Source organism: Pteronotus mesoamericanus, unplaced genomic scaffold (genome assembly GCF_021234165.1).
Source record: "Pteronotus mesoamericanus isolate MK-2021 breed Mesoamerican mustached bat unplaced genomic scaffold, CSHL_Meso_final contig_246, whole genome shotgun sequence".
NCBI classification, from domain to species: domain Eukaryota; kingdom Metazoa; phylum Chordata; class Mammalia; order Chiroptera; family Mormoopidae; genus Pteronotus; species Pteronotus mesoamericanus.
This window is the reverse complement of record NW_026555104.1, coordinates 1,724,744-1,746,267: the sequence shown is the minus strand read 5'-3', so window position 1 is coordinate 1,746,267 and position 21,524 is coordinate 1,724,744. Positions and strand designations below refer to the sequence as shown.

The 21,524-nt window shown below is 49.2% G+C and overlaps 1 protein-coding gene across 1 annotated transcript in view; it reads left to right on the top strand.

Annotated features, from left to right (window-relative positions):
* The window catches only part of PRKCA (protein kinase C alpha), a 546,763-nt gene that overhangs the window by 305,311 nt on the left and 219,928 nt on the right, over positions 1-21,524 (top strand). Inside the window, exons 9-13 of the mRNA XM_054573066.1 lie at positions 2,297-2,428; positions 3,164-3,337; positions 5,436-5,527; positions 7,817-7,879; positions 8,635-8,773. Of these exons, the coding sequence (XP_054429041.1) occupies positions 2,297-2,428; positions 3,164-3,337; positions 5,436-5,527; positions 7,817-7,879; positions 8,635-8,773 (600 nt within the window). The remainder of the gene's footprint in view (positions 1-2,296; positions 2,429-3,163; positions 3,338-5,435; positions 5,528-7,816; positions 7,880-8,634; positions 8,774-21,524) is intronic.

The window sequence follows — 21,524 nt, the reverse complement described above, 5'->3', positions numbered from 1 at the left end:
AGAACTAGACTAAGGTCATAGCACAAAACTCACAGAGCCCTCATTGGGTTATGGCCCCACATGCTGGCAAAAGGTGCTTGGGTGAAAAAGCACATCTCTGTTCTGGAGGCCGCCACGCATACCAGCCCGCGGTCCCTCCTACACGGCCTGCGGCACTGAAGAGTGCTGAGGGCAGTGTGACTTCAAGACTGCCAATGGGTCAGGTCGTCCGGTCCCAGCCACAGTCAGCTCCACAGGTGAGAGCGCGCTGCAGCTGCGTCCAGCGGCCCAGAGCCACAAGTGCCTTGTGTTTGCGTCTTTTCAGTTGTTACTGTGGAGTTCCCGACAACATAAAAGTAACCTCTTTGTGCCTCCCTCTGATTACTTTTCCTCTTTAAAAGCCACAAGAGCAGGATAGAGTGGCTTAGTCGGTATTCTCACCTCACACTTGAACTTCCCGATTATTCATTTAGAGTTAGATGCAAACTGGAAAGTTTCTCAACTTGGCATTGTTCTGAAGCAGCTGTTTGGAGGACTGGGGGCTGGTCCTGAAGTTGAGGAAGGCTCTGAAGAAACCCACGTCCTGGCTCTTTCTCGCAAGTCTGTCTTAAAATGCCTCCCATCCTCTGTCAAAGGGGAGGCTAGTTTACGTGTCACTGAAGTTCAGGCTTTGCCTTTACAGAGCATAGATGTCCCAGCGGCCCCCAGCCCCCAAGATTCCCTCCATGCACTGCCAATAGGGGCACAATACAACTGTATTCAATACTTTCGGCCTTGAGGCAGAGGAGTCGGGCTGTCTTTCCGCTGCGCTTTAATGCCTCCGCTCAGCTGGGTGTGCTCACTTCACCCCTGCAGGCACTCAAGCCGTGAGGTTTGATCCCCATACAGACCAGTTATTTTTATCACGGGAACGCATCGCCTCATAGCACGGCCTCTGATGAACACAAGTGGCTTCATTTCTTTATTCAGTCAACCAAACTGTTGCGTGCACACCATGCCAACCGCTGTGTTAGGGCTGGGAATCCAGAGATGGCCCGTGGGGGTCCGGCGCCTTCAACAGAGCCTGGCACAAAGCAGCGCGCCCATTTCTCCCCAAGGGCTAAGACCCGGCATTGCCAGGGCTTTGACTGTCGAATAAAGCACTGAGAATGCCTCCTGTGCCTCCTACGCCATGTTCTTGGTAACCACATTGATTTCAGTGCCACTCTGGCCCGGCCCTGAAGCTCAACTGCACTTGGTCACATCAGCTGCATTGGGGCGGGGGGGGTGCACCCTCTCATTGAGAATGTATTCAGAGCTAGACTCTTGGCCCTGTGGCCCAGGGCTGTGGCAGCAGGGGTTTGGCCAGCGCCCTGGACCTCGGTCTTTTCAGCCGCTGACATGTCCAGCAACTGGCTCCCTCACTGTCAGGCCAATTTCAAAATGCGCACTCTGGAGGAGCTTTTCCACCCACTCAGGGCTCCCCCACTTTCTCCACGGGCTGCTTTGCTGACAGTGGAGATGTTCCCCTGTGATCCCAGTTGCCTCTCCTTTCCTGCTGAGCCCTCTTGCTTTTCACCTGTAACATGAGACTGACTCCCCCATAAGAGGGTGTGGTCTCCCTGGGGCCAGTGTGTGGCCCAAGTCTAATTTATAAAAACTCCTGGTAATTCACATCGCTGACCACGTATTCTTCAGGCTCAAAGGGCGATGTGTGTTTCCAGGTTGTGAAACCAGATTCTCGGCATATCACCATTTCTTTTCATAACTTAAAAAAAAAAACAAAAAAAACCACTCTGTTCTTCTTACAGTGCCTTTTCAAGTAGCGATAAATCATCCCCATAGCTCGCCACTGAAGCAGGTCCTCTCCCGAGGACACTGTCCTCCCTCTTTGCAGGGGCACAAGTTTCCTTTCTGCAGATTAATCTTAAATTGGAAAATCTACAAAGAAGAAAAACATCAGTGCGTAGTTTATCTCTTTTATTACGTTAACTGTTGCCAAGCCCTGGTTTCCCCAGGAAGTTAACGTTTACATCCCAGAATGAGAATCAGCCTGCCCTTGGCAGAGTCCCGTGACTTGATTCTTGATTAGCTACTTAAAGAGTTGTCTCTTCATAGGTAAGGGCAGTGTTCTGGCACTTTGCAAACGCTGCCTCAGGGTGAGTATGACCGCTGAGTAGGAATGGCTGTGTCACCCTCCGGCTCCTTTTCTCACCTCATGCCACCTCCCACCTCCCACCTCCCAGCTGGCATCAAGCGTCGTTACCACGTTTTCTATCAATCATTCCCCTGGGCAAAAAAATGACTGATCATTTTCACCTGTCTGTCTGTTGTCTAGAAAGCCAAGCTTGGCCCCACCAAGAAAGTAATCAGTCCTTCAGAAGACAGGAGATTTTCCAACAACCTTGACAGAGTGAAACTCACTGACTTCAATTTCCTCATGGTGCTGGGGAAGGGGAGTTTTGGAAAGGTAAGGAGGGCCGAGGCCTGTGACATGGCCAGGCTTTCGCACAGCATGCTGGGGTCGTCCTGTTCTTAAGTTTCCAGAGCAGCCCTTTAGGTTTCCCTGCTCTCTGCCCATGTTTCTCATTTCATTAAAAACAACTGTATCCAAAAAGCTGTTAGAAGGGTCACTGTGCAGCCATGTCAGTGTTCAGAGCAGAATGGGCGTTCCGCAGTGTTGATTAAATGCATAATTTTCACAACTGAAAATTAAATGTTGACTTGTAGTACATGAATGTAGTAATTACAAGAGACCGAACTGGGTTTCTTCAGCCTGTACGTCTGCATTTGGCTTTTCTGGTCCCAAGTCTCACCATAAATCCAGGAACTGATTTCTGTCCTTCCCATTACTTTGTCGTGGTTCCTGACTAGTGAGATGCTTATAAAGGTCAGTCACATTTTTGCCCTAAGGATGCCCATGAAAAATGCACGATTCAACCCTAACGCCGATAACATTGCATATTCCAATTAGTGGCCACAACAGCGCCATCGTGTGTGCACAGTGTACAGATCCTGCTGCCTTTGAAACTCCACAGTACAGGAGGAATTTAACATGCAGTGACCTGCAGTATTTCACAGTTTGCACAGGAGGTGGAACGTATGACTATTTTTATATCACACATCTCCACATTTGCACACACTGTCTGAACTGTCACCAGACAAAATGCCTAGCCATTTCAGGTTCCCCTTCTTCTGTCCTCAGGTGATGCTGGCTGACAGGAAGGGAACAGAAGAACTCTATGCCATCAAGATCCTGAAGAAGGACGTAGTGATTCAAGATGACGACGTGGAGTGCACCATGGTGGAAAAACGCGTCCTGGCCTTGCTTGACAAGCCTCCGTTCCTGACGCAGCTACACTCCTGCTTCCAGACAGTGGTAAGGACCCTGGGGTGCACAGCTGCGGCTCAGCACACAGTGTGCTCACAGGACACCCTGAACCCAGATGCTCTCAGCATCTGAGTCAGCTTTATTCCTGCTGAGAAGGCTGGAGGAAGGCATCACCTGGGGACTGCTGAGCCCCGGAGTCTTCTCTGCCATGCAGAGGTGACTAGGGACAACCTCTCCATCATGTGCCACTGGTAAATGTGGAGCGTCCCCTCCCTGTGATGTGCCCTACTTAGAGACTTGGCATTAATTCCATTTAATTCAGCAAACGTTTATATCAAAGGTTTTCCTCGTGCCAGGCAATGTGCTAAGGCTTAGAGACACAAAATAAAATAACTCCCAGAGCCGGTTGTTCCCAGGCCAGCGTGCCAGCTGCCAAGCGTTGCACTGGGACACGAGGAGACTCAATTTTGTGAAAGAGTGTGTTCTTTTTCCGTGCACACAGCAGGGGTTGGCGATCTGGCCTGTTTTGTACAGCCCATGAGCTCTAAGAAAGGTTTAAAAAATAATAAAAATCATATTTCATGGCATAGGAAAATCAGATGAAATTCAAATCTCAGAGTCCTAAGCAGTTGGGTTGGGACACAGCCACGCTCACTTACCTGTCACCGATGGCTGCGTTCGCGCTACGAAGGCAGAGTTGAGTGCTTGCAAGACACACGCAAAGCCTAAAATATTGACTGTCTGGCCCTTTAAGGAAAAAGTTTCCTAGCCCTGTCATATAGTCGAACTGTGCAGAGGATGAAGAAAACTCCAGCACACTAATCAGCTAGTGGTGGGGCCAGAGCCCTGGCTTGGTGCTCGCATGTGGTCTGCAAGAATGTAAAGGCAAGAAGGCGCCGAGAGGGCGCTAAGGTGAGGCATTCCCGAAGATGGGCTTTCCACTCCTCAGCTGCCGTCCTTCTAACATATGAGGCAATAATCAGCAGCTATAATTGTTACTATTGTGGTTATTACTATCTTCATCTTCCCGTTGGCCAGAAATTGACTTTCTGCTTTCTGTCTCCCTTTAAAATCTGTTGGGAAATGGCCCTCAGTGCTCTTGGATTTTAGAATCTCAAAATGGCAGTGCAGCCACACAGTCTCAGACGGAGGGGGGGCTGCAGAGCCAGGCCAGGCCACTGCGTGTCAGCCGAGCGCTGGTGGCCCGGCTGCTCCCTGCTCCCAGCGGCATCTAAGTAGCGCCCAGGAGAGAGGAGCAGTACAATGGGAGAGAACCACATCTTGAATCCCAGCCCAGATCCTGTAACCCTGGTTACACTGATTAAGCTCCAGAAAGCTACAAAGCAGAGAAATAAAGATGAAATTAAAGTTCATAACAGGGAAGCCAGAGACTGAAGCTCCCAGAGCCATTTCCTGCCTGCTAGCTGCAGCTCATCGTTGTTCCCCTCCCTGAGCAGCACTCGAAGGTGTAATAACCTCTGTGAAATGGTGGTGTTTTCTACAAGAGAGCAGAGGTCAGCTGTTGCCTTGGTGTGCTGTGCTGTTACTTATTTCACTGTTGAACCCCCTCTGTCTTCCCACCTGGCCCAGCATAATGTCCTCATAAATATGCACATTTATTTGGTTCTGTGTTATATGACCTTCTTGGTGCCAACACTTAGCATAGCAGTGTCAGAGGATGTCAAAAACCATATTTGGGCATATTATGGATGCAAAAGAACATTTGATTAGCCTCTCCATTGACTGTCCCCTCCCCCACAGGAAATGTCATTGAGCCTGAGGTTTGTTTTCAGAAGCATCCGGTTAAACACATTACTGTATTACTCTCGCATGCCTCCTAGACGTTGCAAATCAGAAACACCAGTTAAAAATAAATAATTGGTCCATGTGAAGGATCCTTCACATTGTCCCTGGCTTAGAAATGTGTTATGTATGTAGGAGAAACAAGAAGGCCGTTTGAGGCCCTTCGTGTAACAGGAAGAAGGGGGCCGACCTGGGAACAAACACACAGAAGGGCTGCACTGAGCATACAGGTCCTTGAGGCCCACATTTTACTAATAAGAAAGCAGACTCAGGTCTGGGAGAGTGAGGGGTGCTGCTCCGCCCACAGAGGAGCTCAGCTCACCTGTCTCACCTTGGCCCGCAGGACCGGCTGTACTTCGTCATGGAATACGTCAACGGCGGGGACCTCATGTACCACATTCAGCAAGTAGGAAAATTTAAGGAGCCACAAGCAGTGTGAGTGTTTGTTTAAATCCCTTAGTTTAGACCCGCAGCAGTCCCAGTGGGCAGCTCCTGCTGGGTGACCTGAGCGGTGGGCTTGGCCCACTTCCACTTCCGGCGGAAGCCCACTTCCGGGGGAGCGCGGTAACCTGCGGTGGGGGGCAGATTTATTGCTGGGGTCCCTCTCAGTGTTCCCTAAGGAGAGGTTTAGTCCACATCCTGTAAACTGGAGCTGGAGTGAGCCAGCCACTCATTCATGGTGTGTGGAAGGACTGAGCGGCCCCTGCCCTCGCGGAGCTCATCTTGTGACCTGGGGGGTTGGAGGGAGAGGTCACCAGACAATAGAAATGCGTTGCCGTAACTTTAGCGGTGATACAAGACACCACTCAAAGCCCCAAAGAACAGGGAGTGAGGGAAGACTGTCCTCAGAGAATGCCCCTCCCAGAGGTTAGGAAGACGGAGTGAGATGTGGAGGGCAGTGGAGTAGGGGCTGCGGGTGACAGGCTCGCAGTGTCTGGCTGAGAAGCAGGAAGGCTGGGTGGGGTGTCAGCCTCCGCAGGGGCCTTGATCAGCACCAGACTAAGTTTTCACACAGCCCTCTGACCGAGAGGAGAAGGATGGATGGGAGGGAATATGTGGCTGGTGAAAATCTACAGAGAGGAGAAAGGGTGGAGCTGTGGGAGTCAGTGTCTTTGAGGACCCATGTGAAGAAAGAGAACCAGAACCCTGTGACCAGGGGGCGAGAAGAGAGAAACCTCTTCAGGTGATGCCCCATGTTAGGTTTGGGAGGACAGCCCCCAAGGAGGGGGTGGTTTGGAGGGAGAAGAGGGAGCTTTGTTTGAAGATGTCTTTGGGATGCATCTTGGATGCTGCGATGTGAGTCAGTTACATCGGAGACAGAGCTGGGGCTCTGAGGACTTGGGTACCTGAAAAATCATCCCATTTTTCAGGGGCCAGGAAGGCCCAGGAAACTCAACAGGAACAAATCTAAGCAAATAGCGATTTCATTTCCCTCCTCGAGATGCTCAGTGCATGCGCCCTGGTGAGTAAGGTGTGCAGAGGCTGGGGTTCTGGCCCACAGTCAGTGGGAAAGATAAATCTGTGCAGAGGGCCTGTCCTGGGGAAAGATGACCAGGGGCTGACAGGGGTTCTTTGGTAGTGAGATGAAAAAATGTGAAGGCAGGGTTTTTTCTGTTTTCTTCCTTTTCAGTGTCCAGAAATGCCTGCCCTTATCCCCTCTCTCCTGTTGTCGGTCAGAAAGCATTAACATGCACAGATTGTCAAATAAAGCTGGGTGACACAGAGCTAAAGACCAAGTGACAGACTAGCCTCCTTGTGGTATAAAGTAACATAAAGGCTCAGTCCCCTTTCATTGTATTTGTCTTGCCAGAAAGGCATTATTTTTTAAAGGATAGGAAAGCATGAAAAATAATGTAAAAGTTGCTTAGAACCCCACTTCTTTTTCCTCTGTGATCCCTTCCCTGTCCCTCCAGCCCTCAGAGGTGGTGCCTCCCCACCCTTCCAACAAGAGCTTGGTCCTTGTCATCAAGGGCTTTTCTTTGCTCATGCAGACACTGGGCTTCTTCTAAGCCTCCTGGGTATGACGTTCACCCGGGCAGTTTTATGGCTTCTCAGACTTCAAAGACTCCTAAGTACAATACAGATTTTGAAACATCCTTCAACATTTATACTGAGTTTCAGATAGTAACCTATAAATGATTTTGAAATAATGGCAGTGACTGCTTTTTATTATGAATTATTCAAAAGGGTAAACTCGAGTACAAATCACAGTGTGCCGTTTATCCTGGCGCTCGGGGTCGAGGTGGGGGATGAGGAATCCAGCTGAAGAGTTCACCGCACACTGTACTCTGTCTTCCAGGGAATAATTGTGTGTTCAGACACTAATGTATTCTGCTCAGGAGTAGGAAAATGGAAATGTACTCTGCCCTAGTCCTCGCTGAGAGGCGTCCAACAGCCACTTTTTAAAAGATTGTATTAGGAATTTCCCTTAAGCAGTAAGTTACCTGTCCACCTGCCCCAGACAAGAAGTGCTTGTTTCTGGGCAGGAAATAAACTCATCTCATTGATTTTATTTGCCGTATCGTTCGTAGGAGAAGTTGCAGTAATAAAAAGGCAGAGGGCGGGGTGAAGGGTTGAAAGAACAAGTTGGGGCAGTGCTAACCCCCGCGAGTCCCAGGTCTTGCATTGTGTTACCTCTTTGGCGCCTGAATTGCAGGGAGAGCGGGGATGGGGTTACGAAGTCTCCAGAAGTCCAGCGAAGCCTGATGAGCGTTTCTCTTGCAGATTCTATGCAGCAGAGATTTCCATTGGATTGTTCTTTCTTCATAAAAAAGGAATCATTTATAGGTACGTAGCGAAGCTCCCCCACCATCCGTTGCAGCAGAGCGTGTGGCTGGGCCCCTGGGTCTCTGGGGCGTGTAATTCTGTGATGGGGACGCCAGACACAGACTTGATAACCCCCAAGGCAGCAGCGACCTGCTGGGACCCTCTGGGATATCAGAACCACCTTCTGATCTCTGGGCCTCGAAAGAGTCATCTCATTTCTGGTTCCCACAAGAAAACATGCTTTTCTCTCCACTGACACCTCCCAGCTCTGCCTTTTATTTGGAAGGGAGGTCAGGCAGCGACAGAAACTGAATTTCTGTGAGATGCTCAGCTGGATAAACACATGGGGAACTGGGGAAGAGGGGCAAGGGGAAAACTAGATTAAATTCTCCTGGTTGTCAGCTCTAGTGCAAGTCTGGTGCCAAAGAAAGAGCAACATCTTCCCGTATTAAATGGAGAGTGACAAAAAGGACATGTGTGTGACCCAGACCTGCTAAACTGGAATCTCTGGTCATTCACGTGTGGGGCCATGGTTGGGCATTGCTAGTTCAGTCACTGAGTCTTTCCTTCAACATGTGTCTATGAAGTACCTCCTGTATCCTGGGCACTACCTTAGGCTCTAGAGAGTAATAATAATAACTCCTGGTCCCGACTCTCCTGGGTCTTGCAGTTCAGATGCCATGGAGATGGCAGCTAGTCAAAGATCCTGTGTCTCACCAGCTCCAGAGCAAGCCACACTGTGCCAAGGGTCCTGACGCTGTACCACTTCCTTGCAGGGACCTGAAGTTAGATAACGTCATGCTGGACTCCGAAGGGCACATCAAGATTGCTGACTTCGGGATGTGCAAGGAGCACATGATGGACGGAGTCACGACCAGAACCTTCTGTGGGACCCCAGATTACATCGCCCCGGAGGTAGGGACCCCCATCCTCCTTGTTTTCTAGACCAGCGCCTTCAAGCTGCAACCACAGCTCCCTTGTGGGGTCAGGAGTCATTCGCGAGTCGCTGGGTGGGGCCGTAACAGCAAAAGGGACTAAACTAGACTAAACAGAGCAGAACAGAAAAAGAAAGTATGACTGCTTGTGGCACACAGTATGTCTCATTATCGGAATGTTTGTTTTCCTTACATGCACACGTAAGCTGGTTGCCTGGAATGATGTGTCTCCTCTATGGTCATGGTCAGAACAACCTAAGGAACACCCTTGCTGGGCAGAGAAGGAGGGACCTTGCTTGTGAAAATGTTCTTCGTGGAAAAACTGGGTCAGAAGGCGGTTCCAGTGATGGCTTTTTAGGGGAATCAGAGTGATCAGTGCTCTAAATGACACACTGGACTTGACCGTGGCATCTATTCTGGGAAGAACGTATCTGTGTGGTTATAAGCAAGGTGGTTCTGAGATTTGTATGTTTACAGAGAGGCCATACTGCTTTGTCTTTGTTATAATGCACATTGAGTGATTTGCATCCTATTTGATGAAGCTTCCTAATGCCCGTGATCGAATGGGCTGTACCCTGGGATCACTGTGTAGCCAGCCTTCGCCCCACACACAGCCCTGTGGATTAAACAGCCTTTGCCAGCTGGGCTCCAGCATGCTGCAGAGTAATGGATTCAAAGTCAGGCCAGGCTTCAGCCCCTGGCAGAGCTCTCATGTTAGCTGTGGATGGCTTTTATGGTATTTATTCAGCATGTTGTCCCCACTCAGAAGCAGTTGGTACAGTTTCAGCAGAAGCAGAAAATACGAGCTTAGAAAACAGACCTATGTGAACTTCAGTCCTGACTCTGTTATTTGCAGGGTGGGAACTCAGGCAAGATGCTTAACCTCCCGGCACCCGTTTCTGCAGTGGCGAGTTGGGAATGATGATAAGCTCCATGTGGAATTGCTGAGTGGATTAAAGTGCCTAATACAATGCTTGGCACCTAGTAAACCCTCAGTAGTAGCCATTGTCCCAAAAGGGAAACTAATTTATATTCCTTTGTTAAGAGCTTTTTGTTTGTTATATTCCTAGACCGTGTGGAAATAGGCTATTTACTTAGAAACTTAAATTCTGAATTACACAGCCAAAGGTATTATGTCATCTTGATAAGTAATATGTTGAGGTTTTCCTCCCAAAAGAGCTCACACATTAGTATCTCCAGCTGTAGTATGAGCTTAAATAGTTCTATTTTCAAACATGAATAGAGAGATCTTACGGTAGAAACACCGCCCGCCCCCTACCAATGCCGTGTTTCTTATGAAGCCATCTACAGGCTGATGGGGATTCAACAGGCAATGACTGGGAGCTGTGCCAGCTCCGGGAACACCCAGTGGATGGTGTAGAAGCTTGGTGACAGGGGATGGCAGCATTTTCAGGACCAACGGTGGCTTGAACTTCATTAAGACCAGGTCTCTGCTGCTCAAACAAATAGCTTCCTGTGTTCACAAACACCTCAGCCACCTGGTATCACCGGGGATAACAGTGTTCCACATAGATGGAGTCTTGCAAATAATTGAAGTTTATTGTCTTTTTTTAAATGTTCCTCATTGTATTAGTTTCCTATTGCTGCTATAACAAATAAGCACAGACTTAGTGGATAAAAACAATACAAATGTATTCTCTTACGTTCTGGAGGTCAGAAGTCCAAAATCAGCCTCACAGGGTTAAAGTCAAATTGTGGGCAGGGCTGTACTCCCTTAGGAAGCTCTGGGCAGAGCCCACTGCCTGGACTTGCCCCGCCTCTGGGGGCTGCCTGCAGTCCTGCGCGCGAGGTGCCTCCCTCCATCCTCTGTGCCTGAAGTGTGGCACATTATAATCTCCCTCTGTCTTTTCTCACTCCAGCCCTCCAGCCTCCCTCTCATAAGGACCCGGTGATTACATGGGGCCCACCCAGGCAACCCGGGATCACCTCCCCATCTCAAAATCCTTGACTTAGTCACAGCTGCAAACGTCCCTTTCATGGAGTAAAATGAACATAGTCACAGCTTGAAGGGACAAGGATCCTTGTACTGTACCCGTGACAGCATCTGTCTGACTATATTTGATAACCTCCCACCACCTTCTAAAGTGTACCTAAGCAGACTTCTAACACATCTCAGATCTTGGTAACTCTGGGCCTTTTTTTTTTTTTTTTAACTTGTACTCAGTTGTGTGTATGTTTGTTTTGTTCTCTGCGACTTGATCACATGTGTAGGTTCTCACTTCCAACACCCCAGGGAAGATAAGTTCAGTTTCACCACCACACCCACCTCCCTCCTGACATCCCTCCCTGACCCCGTCCCTGACCCCTGGCAACCATTCATCTATTTTTCATTCTATACATTGATTTCAAGGACGTTCTATGATGGAACTGTACAGTAAGTAACTTTCTGAGATTGGCTTTTTCATCTGAGTGCTTTCTAGAACTACAGTCATCATGTTTGAGTACTGCTTCTACCCGTTGGTCGAGTTACCTAAACATTCCATGCCTCAGTTTTCTTACCTGTAAAATGGGGATAATGAGGTCTACTCTCTAAGGGTCTGTCACTTGGAGTATTTTTCTGTCCGAGGCCCATTGGTCCTTCCATCATTACTGTTCACTCGCCTCATTGGCCACACTGGATGGTGAGCTTCTTGCTGCCGTCTGCTACAGGCCCTCCGACGGACCCTGGCCTTTGCTGTCTTCATGGTCATTTTGGGGGACAGCAAAGGCTAGGTTGGCCTGGGAAGACCCTTTGAACTGAGAAGTTGATTGCCATTGAGAAGTTACCAGAGAATGTGGCACCAGTATGGGATTGGCCAAGCCATGCTAGGAACCTGGGAACAAGCTTTCAGAAGGAGGGATCCTGAGAACACCTGTCGGAGAGGATGCTAGGAACACGCCGTCAGAGAGAGGGATGCAAGGCAACATGGTCTGGCGCTGAATACCCTCAGCTTCCGCAAGCCTTCTTTCCTCTCCTTATATCCTCCGTGCAAGCAATAGCAAAGGAGGCACTCTACCATTTATTGAGTATCTATTATGTGCCAGGAACTCATATACTTTCCCTCAGAGCTCATAACCAGCCCCGTAAGGGACATAGCATCAGGCCCCTCTTTCAGAGGAGGTGCCTGAAAGGAAAGTAGTAGTGCAAGGCCACATTTCTAGGAAAAGCTAGAATCAGCCATCAACCCCAGGCTCAGGCTGCCTCCAGACCTTTGCACTGGCCACCACACTAAATGCTGCTCAAACTCTCAATGATTCACCTGTTCGGAGAACATCGTGCATGCTTGATTATACCAAGCATGGTGTTACCAGGGGTGCAGAAATATATCAGACAAGGGCCCCGGCCTCAGTTTGAAAGAGGTGATACCATGCAAAAAAGCAGGAACTAAAATCTATCTGAAATCTGTGCCAGTTGACCCCCCTTGAAAAATAAGCTGCACAGCTTCAGAAACTCAGTCAGTAATAGCGTGATGCTGTCCCACCTTTTGCTGACATCCTTCTAGGAAGAGCCCAGGCGCCTGGCAGATCGGGCCGTAAGAATAATTGCGGTATGGAGAAAAACCATCTCGGTTCAAGGGTTCTGAATTTGATCAAAGGTTAATGTTATCCTGCCCTCCGTGTAAATCTTCCTGTCAGGTGGAGGCAAAATAGTTACCTTAGATGGCATTTTCCTTAATAGGCAAAGCAGAGGAGGCTTACATATTTATAACTGCTTGTTCAAAAACCTTGAAATGGATTAATACTATAGCATCTCCTTAACCGGGAAGGTGAGCGGAGGCGGAAAATGTCGCCCGCAGGTGTGATTTTCGGGTTGAGAGGGACAGCCATGTCAGGGGCGCTCATCAGGAAATCGTTCCTGAAGCTGACACTCAGGGGGCTCTTTGCTTTGACACAGAAAGAATTCTTGACGGTCAGTGAGAGTCCTAATCTGGATCTAATCCCCCGTCTGAAAGTTCTTGGGACACACAAGATCCAGTTGCAAATCGGGCACCTCCCCACAGCCGTGACTCAGACCCTGATTACTAGTGTTGCCTGTTGTTTCCTGAAAGAAAGAGAAGCAGCAGGAAAAGTGTTTTCTTCTGGCTGATGGACCTCCTGCTGCCATGGGAGGGAAGCTTTTTGAAAATGTGCCCATGGAATCCTTCCTCAGAGCCTGGCTCCCTAGGGGATGTTAGCGGCCACGACGCAGTGACCATGTGCTCTGTACCGTGCCCTCTGAGCTCATCCTCTCATGTGTCACATCTTCTCCATGTGCAGGCATTAAGGTGACTTGCCCAAGGTCACACAGCTGATAACAGGCAAAGGTGGGATCAGGGCCCAAAACATTCTGACCCCAGACCCTGTGTAGTCTTCCCAGACACGTGCCCCTCTCCAGAAACAGGAGAGAACTTCCCGCATGACCGAGAAGTCGAACGCAAGCACTAGGATGTTATAGACCGCCTTTTCTTTGACATCCTTTAAGCCAAGGTGGACATTCATCCACCTGAACTGGAGTCGGGGGCCTGAGTCATGGTCAGACCTTTCCATCTATAATGTCGCCAGTGACTTGGGATTGTGTTCCAGCTATTAATACCAGGCAGATCCCTCAGAGGCGAAGGGGTGAACCAGCAACACTCAAGCCCCTCTCCTCCTGTGGCATCAATTAATCAGGAATTCAGCAAGCACCTACTAAGTGCCTGGGCATGCCCAGCAGGAAAGGGGAACCCAGAAAGGACTTAGGAGGAGGCCGGGGACAAGGAAGTTAGAAATAGGCCACTGCAGCCCATGAGAGACATATGTGTAGAGACACGATGAGACAGTGTCCCCCTTGGCAAGAACATATGGCACCTCCAACATGGCCAAAATCACGAGGGCAGATATCTGGGCCCCTGCCAGCCCACAGCCTGCTGGCCATAAGCAGATGTGCCAACTCCTGAAAGTGCTGGGAGCTGAAGGCCTATCCCAGGGGCTCCTCTTGGCATCTTCTTCCCGCCCAGCATTGCCCGGAGATATATTTTTATGTAAAATTGGCCTAATTGTTCAAATTGACTCTAACATACATTAAGAGAAACGTGTCCAGGTAAGATTCAGCCAACGGGCCATCAGCTGTGACCTCTCTTCTGGAGGGGGTCAAGGGTCACATCTGGGGAGAGCCACATTTCAGGCATGGGAGGAAAAGAGAGGACCAGGAGGTGTGCACAGAGGCAGAAGGAGCAGGGAGTTGTGGAGTCTACCTGGGATGTTTCTACCCCAGGTATCCACATGGCTCCCTCCCTCACCTCCTTCAAGCCTCAGCTCAGGAGTCACGTCAGGGAGGTCACCTTTCCTGGTAATCCTGTTTAAAACTGCAGACCTCCAGCCTGCCCTAGCACTCCATCCAAGCTCCACACCTCCGAATCCTTGTCTTGTGCTCACTGATGAGCACTGCCCTGGGTCTGCAGCAGTGCCTGGGCAGGCAGATGTATTTGGGACAAATGACTGCAGCCTGAGTTCCAAGATGTGGCGGTGGCAGAGGAGATGCAGCAGCAGAGCAGAACCGAAGGCTGCACCTGAGAGGTCAGGCGTTCTGGAAGCTGGTGTTGGAAGGGTGACCCCGAGGCTGCCACCTGGGTGAGGCCGATGACAAGGGACAGAGTGCCAAGGACGGCTGCATGCCTCACCTCATCAACTGCTGGGGAACCTGAGTGTTTGAAGGGTGCCGGGACATCAGCCCGGGTCCCCTAGACAACCAAGGCACCCCCAGTGTTGACATCCCCAAGCCTTTTCCTGGCCATTGGGGAAAGGGTTGTAGAGAGGGATAGAGAATAAAAGAGGATGTGAAAGTTAAATGGGAAAACAACTCAGAGGATGCACTCAGCCAGGCGGTCAGGCAGCAAATTACTTGCCAAACGGAGAACAGGGAAATGAGATAGAGAGAGAGGCCAATCAGCTGCAGTGCGGCTGGTCCGGGGTCAGCGCCTCTGAACCGCCTGCCCCACGACAAGCCGGCGTGGGCACAAGCAAAGAAAGCACTGATTAAAGAGGGAGGATGATAAACCCAAGGGCAGCTTGCTTTCTAGCAGAGGCCAACTTCCCTCTATCGAGGGTCATGGGCCAGTGACTCCAGCATCGCAGAACATGAAGCAGCCACTGTCCCTCCCAGAAATGTTTTCTAGCAAAAGCCTGTCTTTCCTTTGGGTTCCTCCTTAAATTGTGTAACTCTGCTCAGATCTTTTCAAGGAATTACTTTGGTTATAGTAGCTCATATATTTTGTCATCTGCTTGCAGCTCTTTCACTGCCTCACAATCCTCCCAGCCTCTGTTCAGGCCTGTTCTTCTGGAGCATTCAGCATTCTCTGCAGCACTTTGGCTCACGAAACGACTGCAACCCGGTGCTTCCTTCTGACCCCTCCTTTCAGCTCTTCCTCCAGATGTAGCCATCTCCTTGTGGGTTAGGTGTCCTAGGCAAATGCCTAGACCCAGGGCAGAGCGCCTCACTGATTTTATGTTGTTCACTCCTTGAGACAGCTCTGCGAAGGTGGCGTCATTGGCCCTGTTTTCCAGATGATGAACCCAAGGTTCAAAGAGACTTGCTTATTTTTCCCATGGCCCCAATTCACAGTGGTCCTCGGCTTCAGACCCAGGGCTGATCAGCTTCTCCCTGTGGTGGCTCTTGTCCTGAGATGAGGGAACTGCAGGCGTAGACGGAGCTGCTACCCAGAGAATGCCTCCCTCCCGGAGTGCAACGAGCAGCTCTCTCAGGCCCACTCCTTGTCTCCAGAGCCCCGCCGGCGCCCTGGTAACGCTTCACTCCCAGTGCGCTGGGGCTCCATTCATCGGAGCTTCATTTGGGGATTCATGTAAATCCTGTAGAAATGGGTCAGAGGTGTCTGGATTCTGTTTCATGTTTTACTTTGCAAAATTGCCTGGGCGATGGGGAGGAGGAAAGGGGTATCTGGAGGGGGAGATTACCAATATTTACTGGCTTCCTACTACATACTGTGCAGATATCTGTTATCGTGTATAAGGCTGACAGTAGTCGTCTGGGGGAAGTGGAATCACTCCTGTTCTATGGACGAGGAAAAAGAGGCCAGAGTCGAGAGGTGACCTGTCTACAGCTCATAGGTAGCAAGTGGCAGGGCCGGAATCCTGGGCTGCCCGGCCCGTAGTGCAGGCCTATTGCCCTGATGCAGCGATTTTCAACCTTTTTCATCACATGGCGCCCACATACTAATTACTGAAATTCTACAGCACACCAAAAAAATATATGTTTTGCCAATCTAACAAAAAATAGATATAATTTTGATTCATTCACACTGACAGCTATTGTTGTTAACTGTTACCATTTTTTTATTTGACACTCTAAGGGGAAAGAGGTCATTCCCTTGACCACATCTCCAGTGTTGCATGCTCTAACAGTTCTTGCTACACACCAGGTAAAAGTCGCCGCCTTAATGCCAAAAGTGGCTGATTCCCGCTCAGCGTCTCGCTAATCACTCCATTACCAAGAATATCTATAAAGAACCACTGGACTGTGAGACCTTCCAGTTATGGGAAATCTTTAATGTCAGCTAATAAAACTCTCACAGGCACAAAATATATTGCTAACTCCCAGCCATTCTTTTACTGGACAAGTACTTATTCTTTTGGGATGCAAAGTGAACATTTCAAACAGCTTTCTGTTCAGTGAAGGAGGCCCGAGGAAAACAGAATTCCCAAGGGGCAGCCAATGCCTTGCTCTTCCCTTGCACAAGCCCCGTCACCTGCCACCCCAGGAGAAACCAGTGACAGGCGCTGTGGTGACTGAGTTTGAGAACCACTTGACAAGACACTAGAAGGCTGATGACAATGCATCTGATTCCAGACCGATTCAGGTCACCTGTATTTTAGCCCCATGCAAACAATGTCCGTGCTGAAGGGAAACCCCCTGTTTGATTCCTGTTTGTCTCCATCATTGCGTAGTGAACTCAGGCTATTATTGTGCTCTTGAAAGAGCTTAGGGTGATATCTGTAAAATGGGGTAACCATAGTACCTTTCTCAAAGTACAACTTTGAGGATTGATTCAGGCCATAGTGGAATTGAGCTTAGCCTGTCTCAGAGGAAGCACTCCATGAATTTTTATCCACTCTTTGACAGTTGTTTCAGTTATCTATTGCTATGTCGCTACCTCAAAACTGAATGGCTCAAAACAACCCTGTTAACACCTTGACTCTGTGAACCAGGATGGTGGGGGCGGGACTCAGCAGGGCTGGCATCTGAACGGGGTTCTGCTGGCCAAGGCAGGTGGGTTCTCCTCCTCACCGTCTGTCTTTCTGTGTGGTCTGTCCTTCTCATCATTCAGTGGGTTGTCCAGAGCTTCTGGACATGGTGGCTGGCTCCCAAGAGGGCAAAAACAGAAGCCACAAAGCCCCTTCATGAAGCTGCACCCGTCACTTAACTGTATCACTTCTACCACATTCTGTAGGTGGAAGCAAGTCTCAGAGCCAGCCTGGTCCCAGGGGAGGTGAGGTGAATGCCACATCCTGGTGGGTCGAGTGGCATTGTCACACTGTGAGAGGGTACACAGGATGGAAGGGGCCCTGCGGCCATCTTCAAAGACAGTCCATCTTTGAGGGGGCAGCCAGACTTGCTGTGTGTTGACCAATGAATGAAAGGATCCTCAACACAGCACCCTGGAAGGGGAGGTCCCCAAAGGCTCTGAGGACTCAGGCCAGCAGGGCCCCAGCCTATCTTTAGAGCTGGGATCAGCACACTTTTTCTGCAAAGGGCTACAGAGTAAACATTTTAGGCTTTGCCTTCATGTACATTACTGTTCATGCCAGAAGAATGATAGTCTTTTTTACATTTTTCGTTTTACTTTTAAAAATGTGAGAACCATGTTTAGCTCACAGGCTATACACAAGCAGAAGGCAGGCTGTATTTGGCCTACAAGCTGTCGCTCGCCATCCCCAAATGTAGAGGGCTGTCCTCTGGCCCGCCTTGGCCATGGCTCTTCCTTATAAGGTTAGGGGTCTCTTGGGCCGAAGGGACATGCCCACCTAGGGCCCGAGAATTCCCTTCCAGGACCTGTGTGGACTTCCTCCCAAGATCTGTCCTTCCTAGGACACTCCTGTGTGTACTTCTGTGTCTGACGGAGGGGTCAGTGGGTGGCTGTGCACAGGGGTCAGTGGGACAGAGCTTGGACATGCAGACTGGGGTGCACAACGTTCTTCATGGATGTGATGAGCAAGAACTGGAAAGAGAAATGGAGTGGACCAGGTCTCCACTTAGCACAGAGGAATCTAAGGAGCCCATAAATTCTAAAGTCAAACCTGGCCTTCCAGCTAATTGGGGGATATTAATGTTCCCAAAATCCATGTGTTGTACCCTAATCCCCAGTGCAATTGTATGTAGAGATAGAGCCTTTAAGGAGATAAGTGAGATAAGTGAGACCATTAGGTGGAATCCTAACCTGGTAGGACTGGTGTCCTTGTGAAGACGAAGGGAACCCAGGAATGCACGCTCTGGACAGGCCAGGTAAGACCTGCTGAGAAGGCCACTGTCTGCAGCCAAGCAGCCTCACGAGAAACCAGCCCTGCTGGCACTTGATCTTGGACTTCCAGCCTCAAGGGCTATGAGGAAATCAATTTCTGTTGTTTAAGCCCCCTATTCTATGGTATTCTATTATGGCAGCCTGAGCTGACTGGTACAGGAAAGGTACATTTGTCAAGGAGAAAACGTGCTCTATTTAACTGTTAGCTCAATGGTGACATATATTTAGACATTTGATGTGTAGGCCTCATGCACCAGGGGCTTCCCCACTCCCAGATATTAGAGGTGACCTGTCCTAAGGCAGTATGGCGTCTCAGCTTTGGACCAAGGAAATTATGTTGTAAACCAAGAAGTATTTTTTTATATTCATAGTCAATATTATTATCTGTCTTATCAAGCAGAACAGGAAGAAAGAGTAAATAGAGGGCTCAGAGGTAATACATTACATGTCCCTGTCCCATTCCCAGCTCCTACGTACACAGAGTGGGCACCACAAGAGAGAAGGCCAGAGCCAGGGTGTCACCACATTTGAGCTTGCCATGCCTCGACTTCGCCAGTGGTCCATTGGAGCTCCTCAGCAGAGAAGCTCTTGCTGGCACCCCACAGTGGGTTTTGAGGATTGTGCTCAGGAGTAGATGGATAAAAATTTGGCCTCTGTTATTATTAATATCACATTCTTAGTGTTTCTCACCATTAAAGAGGTTCTTGAAAATATCAGGTTGGGAGAAGAAAGAGAATCTAAAGAGGTGTTGGATTCCGCTGGTGTAACCAGAAATCATAGAAGTCGTTGGGTATTGAGTGGAAGAGGTTGGGTAACCCGGGTCCGTTAGGGTGGTGTTTTCCCGGCCCCAGTCATTTCACTGTCACCTTCCTTCCCAACTCCTTCCTTGACTCTCAAGTGTTACAGAGGAGCTAGAGAGCTTAGTCCAAGAGATTAGATCCTACATGGAAGATTACACAAAGACTTGGAATGGGAATGCTTTCTCTGCATGGAACTCCGTACCATTAATGCCTCATTGGAGCATCATGAAAAAGCACGTCCCACAGCTCCCTGGTTCACATTCCAGAGTCAGGGACATCTTCCTGCCAGGGCAAGAGACTGGCACTTGATTCAGAGCCTCACCTGTGTCTCCTTCAGAGCTGGCACTGTCATTTGGAGGACAGTGTGGCAGTTCCTGACAAAGCTGAACGCGGTCTCTGAGGTGCAGCCCAGCAGTGGTTCTGCTAAGTGTTCGCCCAAGTGAACTGAAAACGTGCCCACACAAAAACCTGCACGGGGGTGTTTACAGCAGCTGTGTTCACAGTTACCAAAACTTGGAAGCAACCGGGATGCCGTTCAGTGGGTGAATGGATAAACTGGGATAGATCTATATAATGGAATATTACCCGGCATTAAAAAGAAACGAACTATCAAGTCATGAAAACTCCTGGAGGAAACTAGGTGCATATTACCAAGTGAAAGGAGCCAATCCGAAAAGGCTATATACCGTGCGTTTCTAATGAATGCGTATGACATTCTGGAAAAAGCAAATCTAGGGAAACAGTAAAAAGATTAGTGGTTGCTATGGGTTTTGGGGGGAGGGGGAGGGATGATTAGGCAGAGAATTTCATGGCCAGAGAAACTATTCTGTGTGACACTACAGTGGTGGATACATGTCATGACGCATTTGTCAAAACCCATAAAATATAAAACACCAAGAGTGAATCCTGATATAAAGTCTGGGCGTTGGGTGATAATGATATGACAATATAAATTCGTCAATTAAAACTATCCTATCGCTCTGGCGAGGGATATCAGTCATAGGGGAGAGTATCTGTGTGAGGACAAGGTGGCAGGGGGGAACACTGCACTTCTCCCTCAGTTCTGCTGTGAACCTGAAACTTCTCTTTAAAAATATATATATATATTAGTTAAAAAGAATACAGCCTGTGCGACCTTTCCCCTCTAACCAAGAGTCTGGAATAGAGCTGGGAATAGGATCTGTAATCCACAGGCGTCAAGCTTCGCTTTTCTCTTCCTCCCTCCTTCTTTCACTCTTTTCCTCCTTTGGTTTTCTTTTGTATTGCTTGTTAGTTAAAGCCGGCGGCAACCGTCACAAACCACTTTTGTGCCTGTTGGGGGAGCAGGACTTGGGCCATCCCACCATCGGCTTTCCACTTGTGGCATAAAGTGAACCGCCAGGGAAGGGGAGGAGGTGGTTGCTATGAATAGATTTCAAGCAATTTTATCACAATCAGAGAAGGTCCTTTTCTGTTCTCCCCAGTGCTGGAGAGAGCCACAATTTTTGTCTAAATAGAAAATACATAGTTTGGACTCCAAATGAGAACTTTGCGTTCTCATCTTGTGCAAATTTTCTATATACTTATATAATGCTTTTTGTCCAAGGATTCCAAACATTGCTGATATTTCTCTTGTAATATACTAAGATCCTTGATATAAGATACCACATTTTAGTGCATTTGGAGCAACTTGGCTGAGAGTTGGGGGCCCTCTACCCTTAGCCCCCGCCACGGTTTGCCACACTCCAGTTCAGACCTGGGGCTGCAGGAAGAGGACACGGTCAGGAGACCTTGCCACTAACCAGCCCGGCGACCTTCAAGCGAGCCACGTAGCTCCTCTGAGCCTCAGGCTCCTATTCAGAACCCTGAAAATACTTTCCTACATCGTGTCTAAGGCGCCTCCCAGCCTTAGCAAGCCAGCCATGCTACAGGCCCTTTGGGCTGCGCACTGAGGAGGTCGGCGGTGTCTGCAGAGCGGGCTTGGATCAGACCCATCAGTTTCTCCAACGCAACCTGATGGAGTGTCTGCAGTGCTGGGTGTGGGCCTGATGCCATGTGCGCCAGAGGGTGGCCCAGCCCCTGCTGGGAAGGGTCTGGGCTTGAGTGGGGGCAGAGAAGCAGCCTTGATTCAACAGGGCGAAGGCTCCAGGAGCCACATGGCCCTGGGGCCATGTGGGCCCCGGAGGAGGGAATGGAGGGGCCAGTCCCAGCTATCAGGACAGAACACTCATAAAACAAGCCTCTCTTCTTTCTTTCCAAACAGCACTATTTTGATATGTCAGTGTTATTTTTGATAAAAGGAAGAGATATTATTGGTTTCCTTGAGACTGTAAAAAGACGTGAGCATGTTTTATGCATAAAGGCCAGCATTATTTTGTGATGGCCACCTAGAAATAGGCTTTAGTGGTCAGCCCATTTATTTTAGAACAGGCTCTGGAGGTTTGGTGAGTAAATACAACAT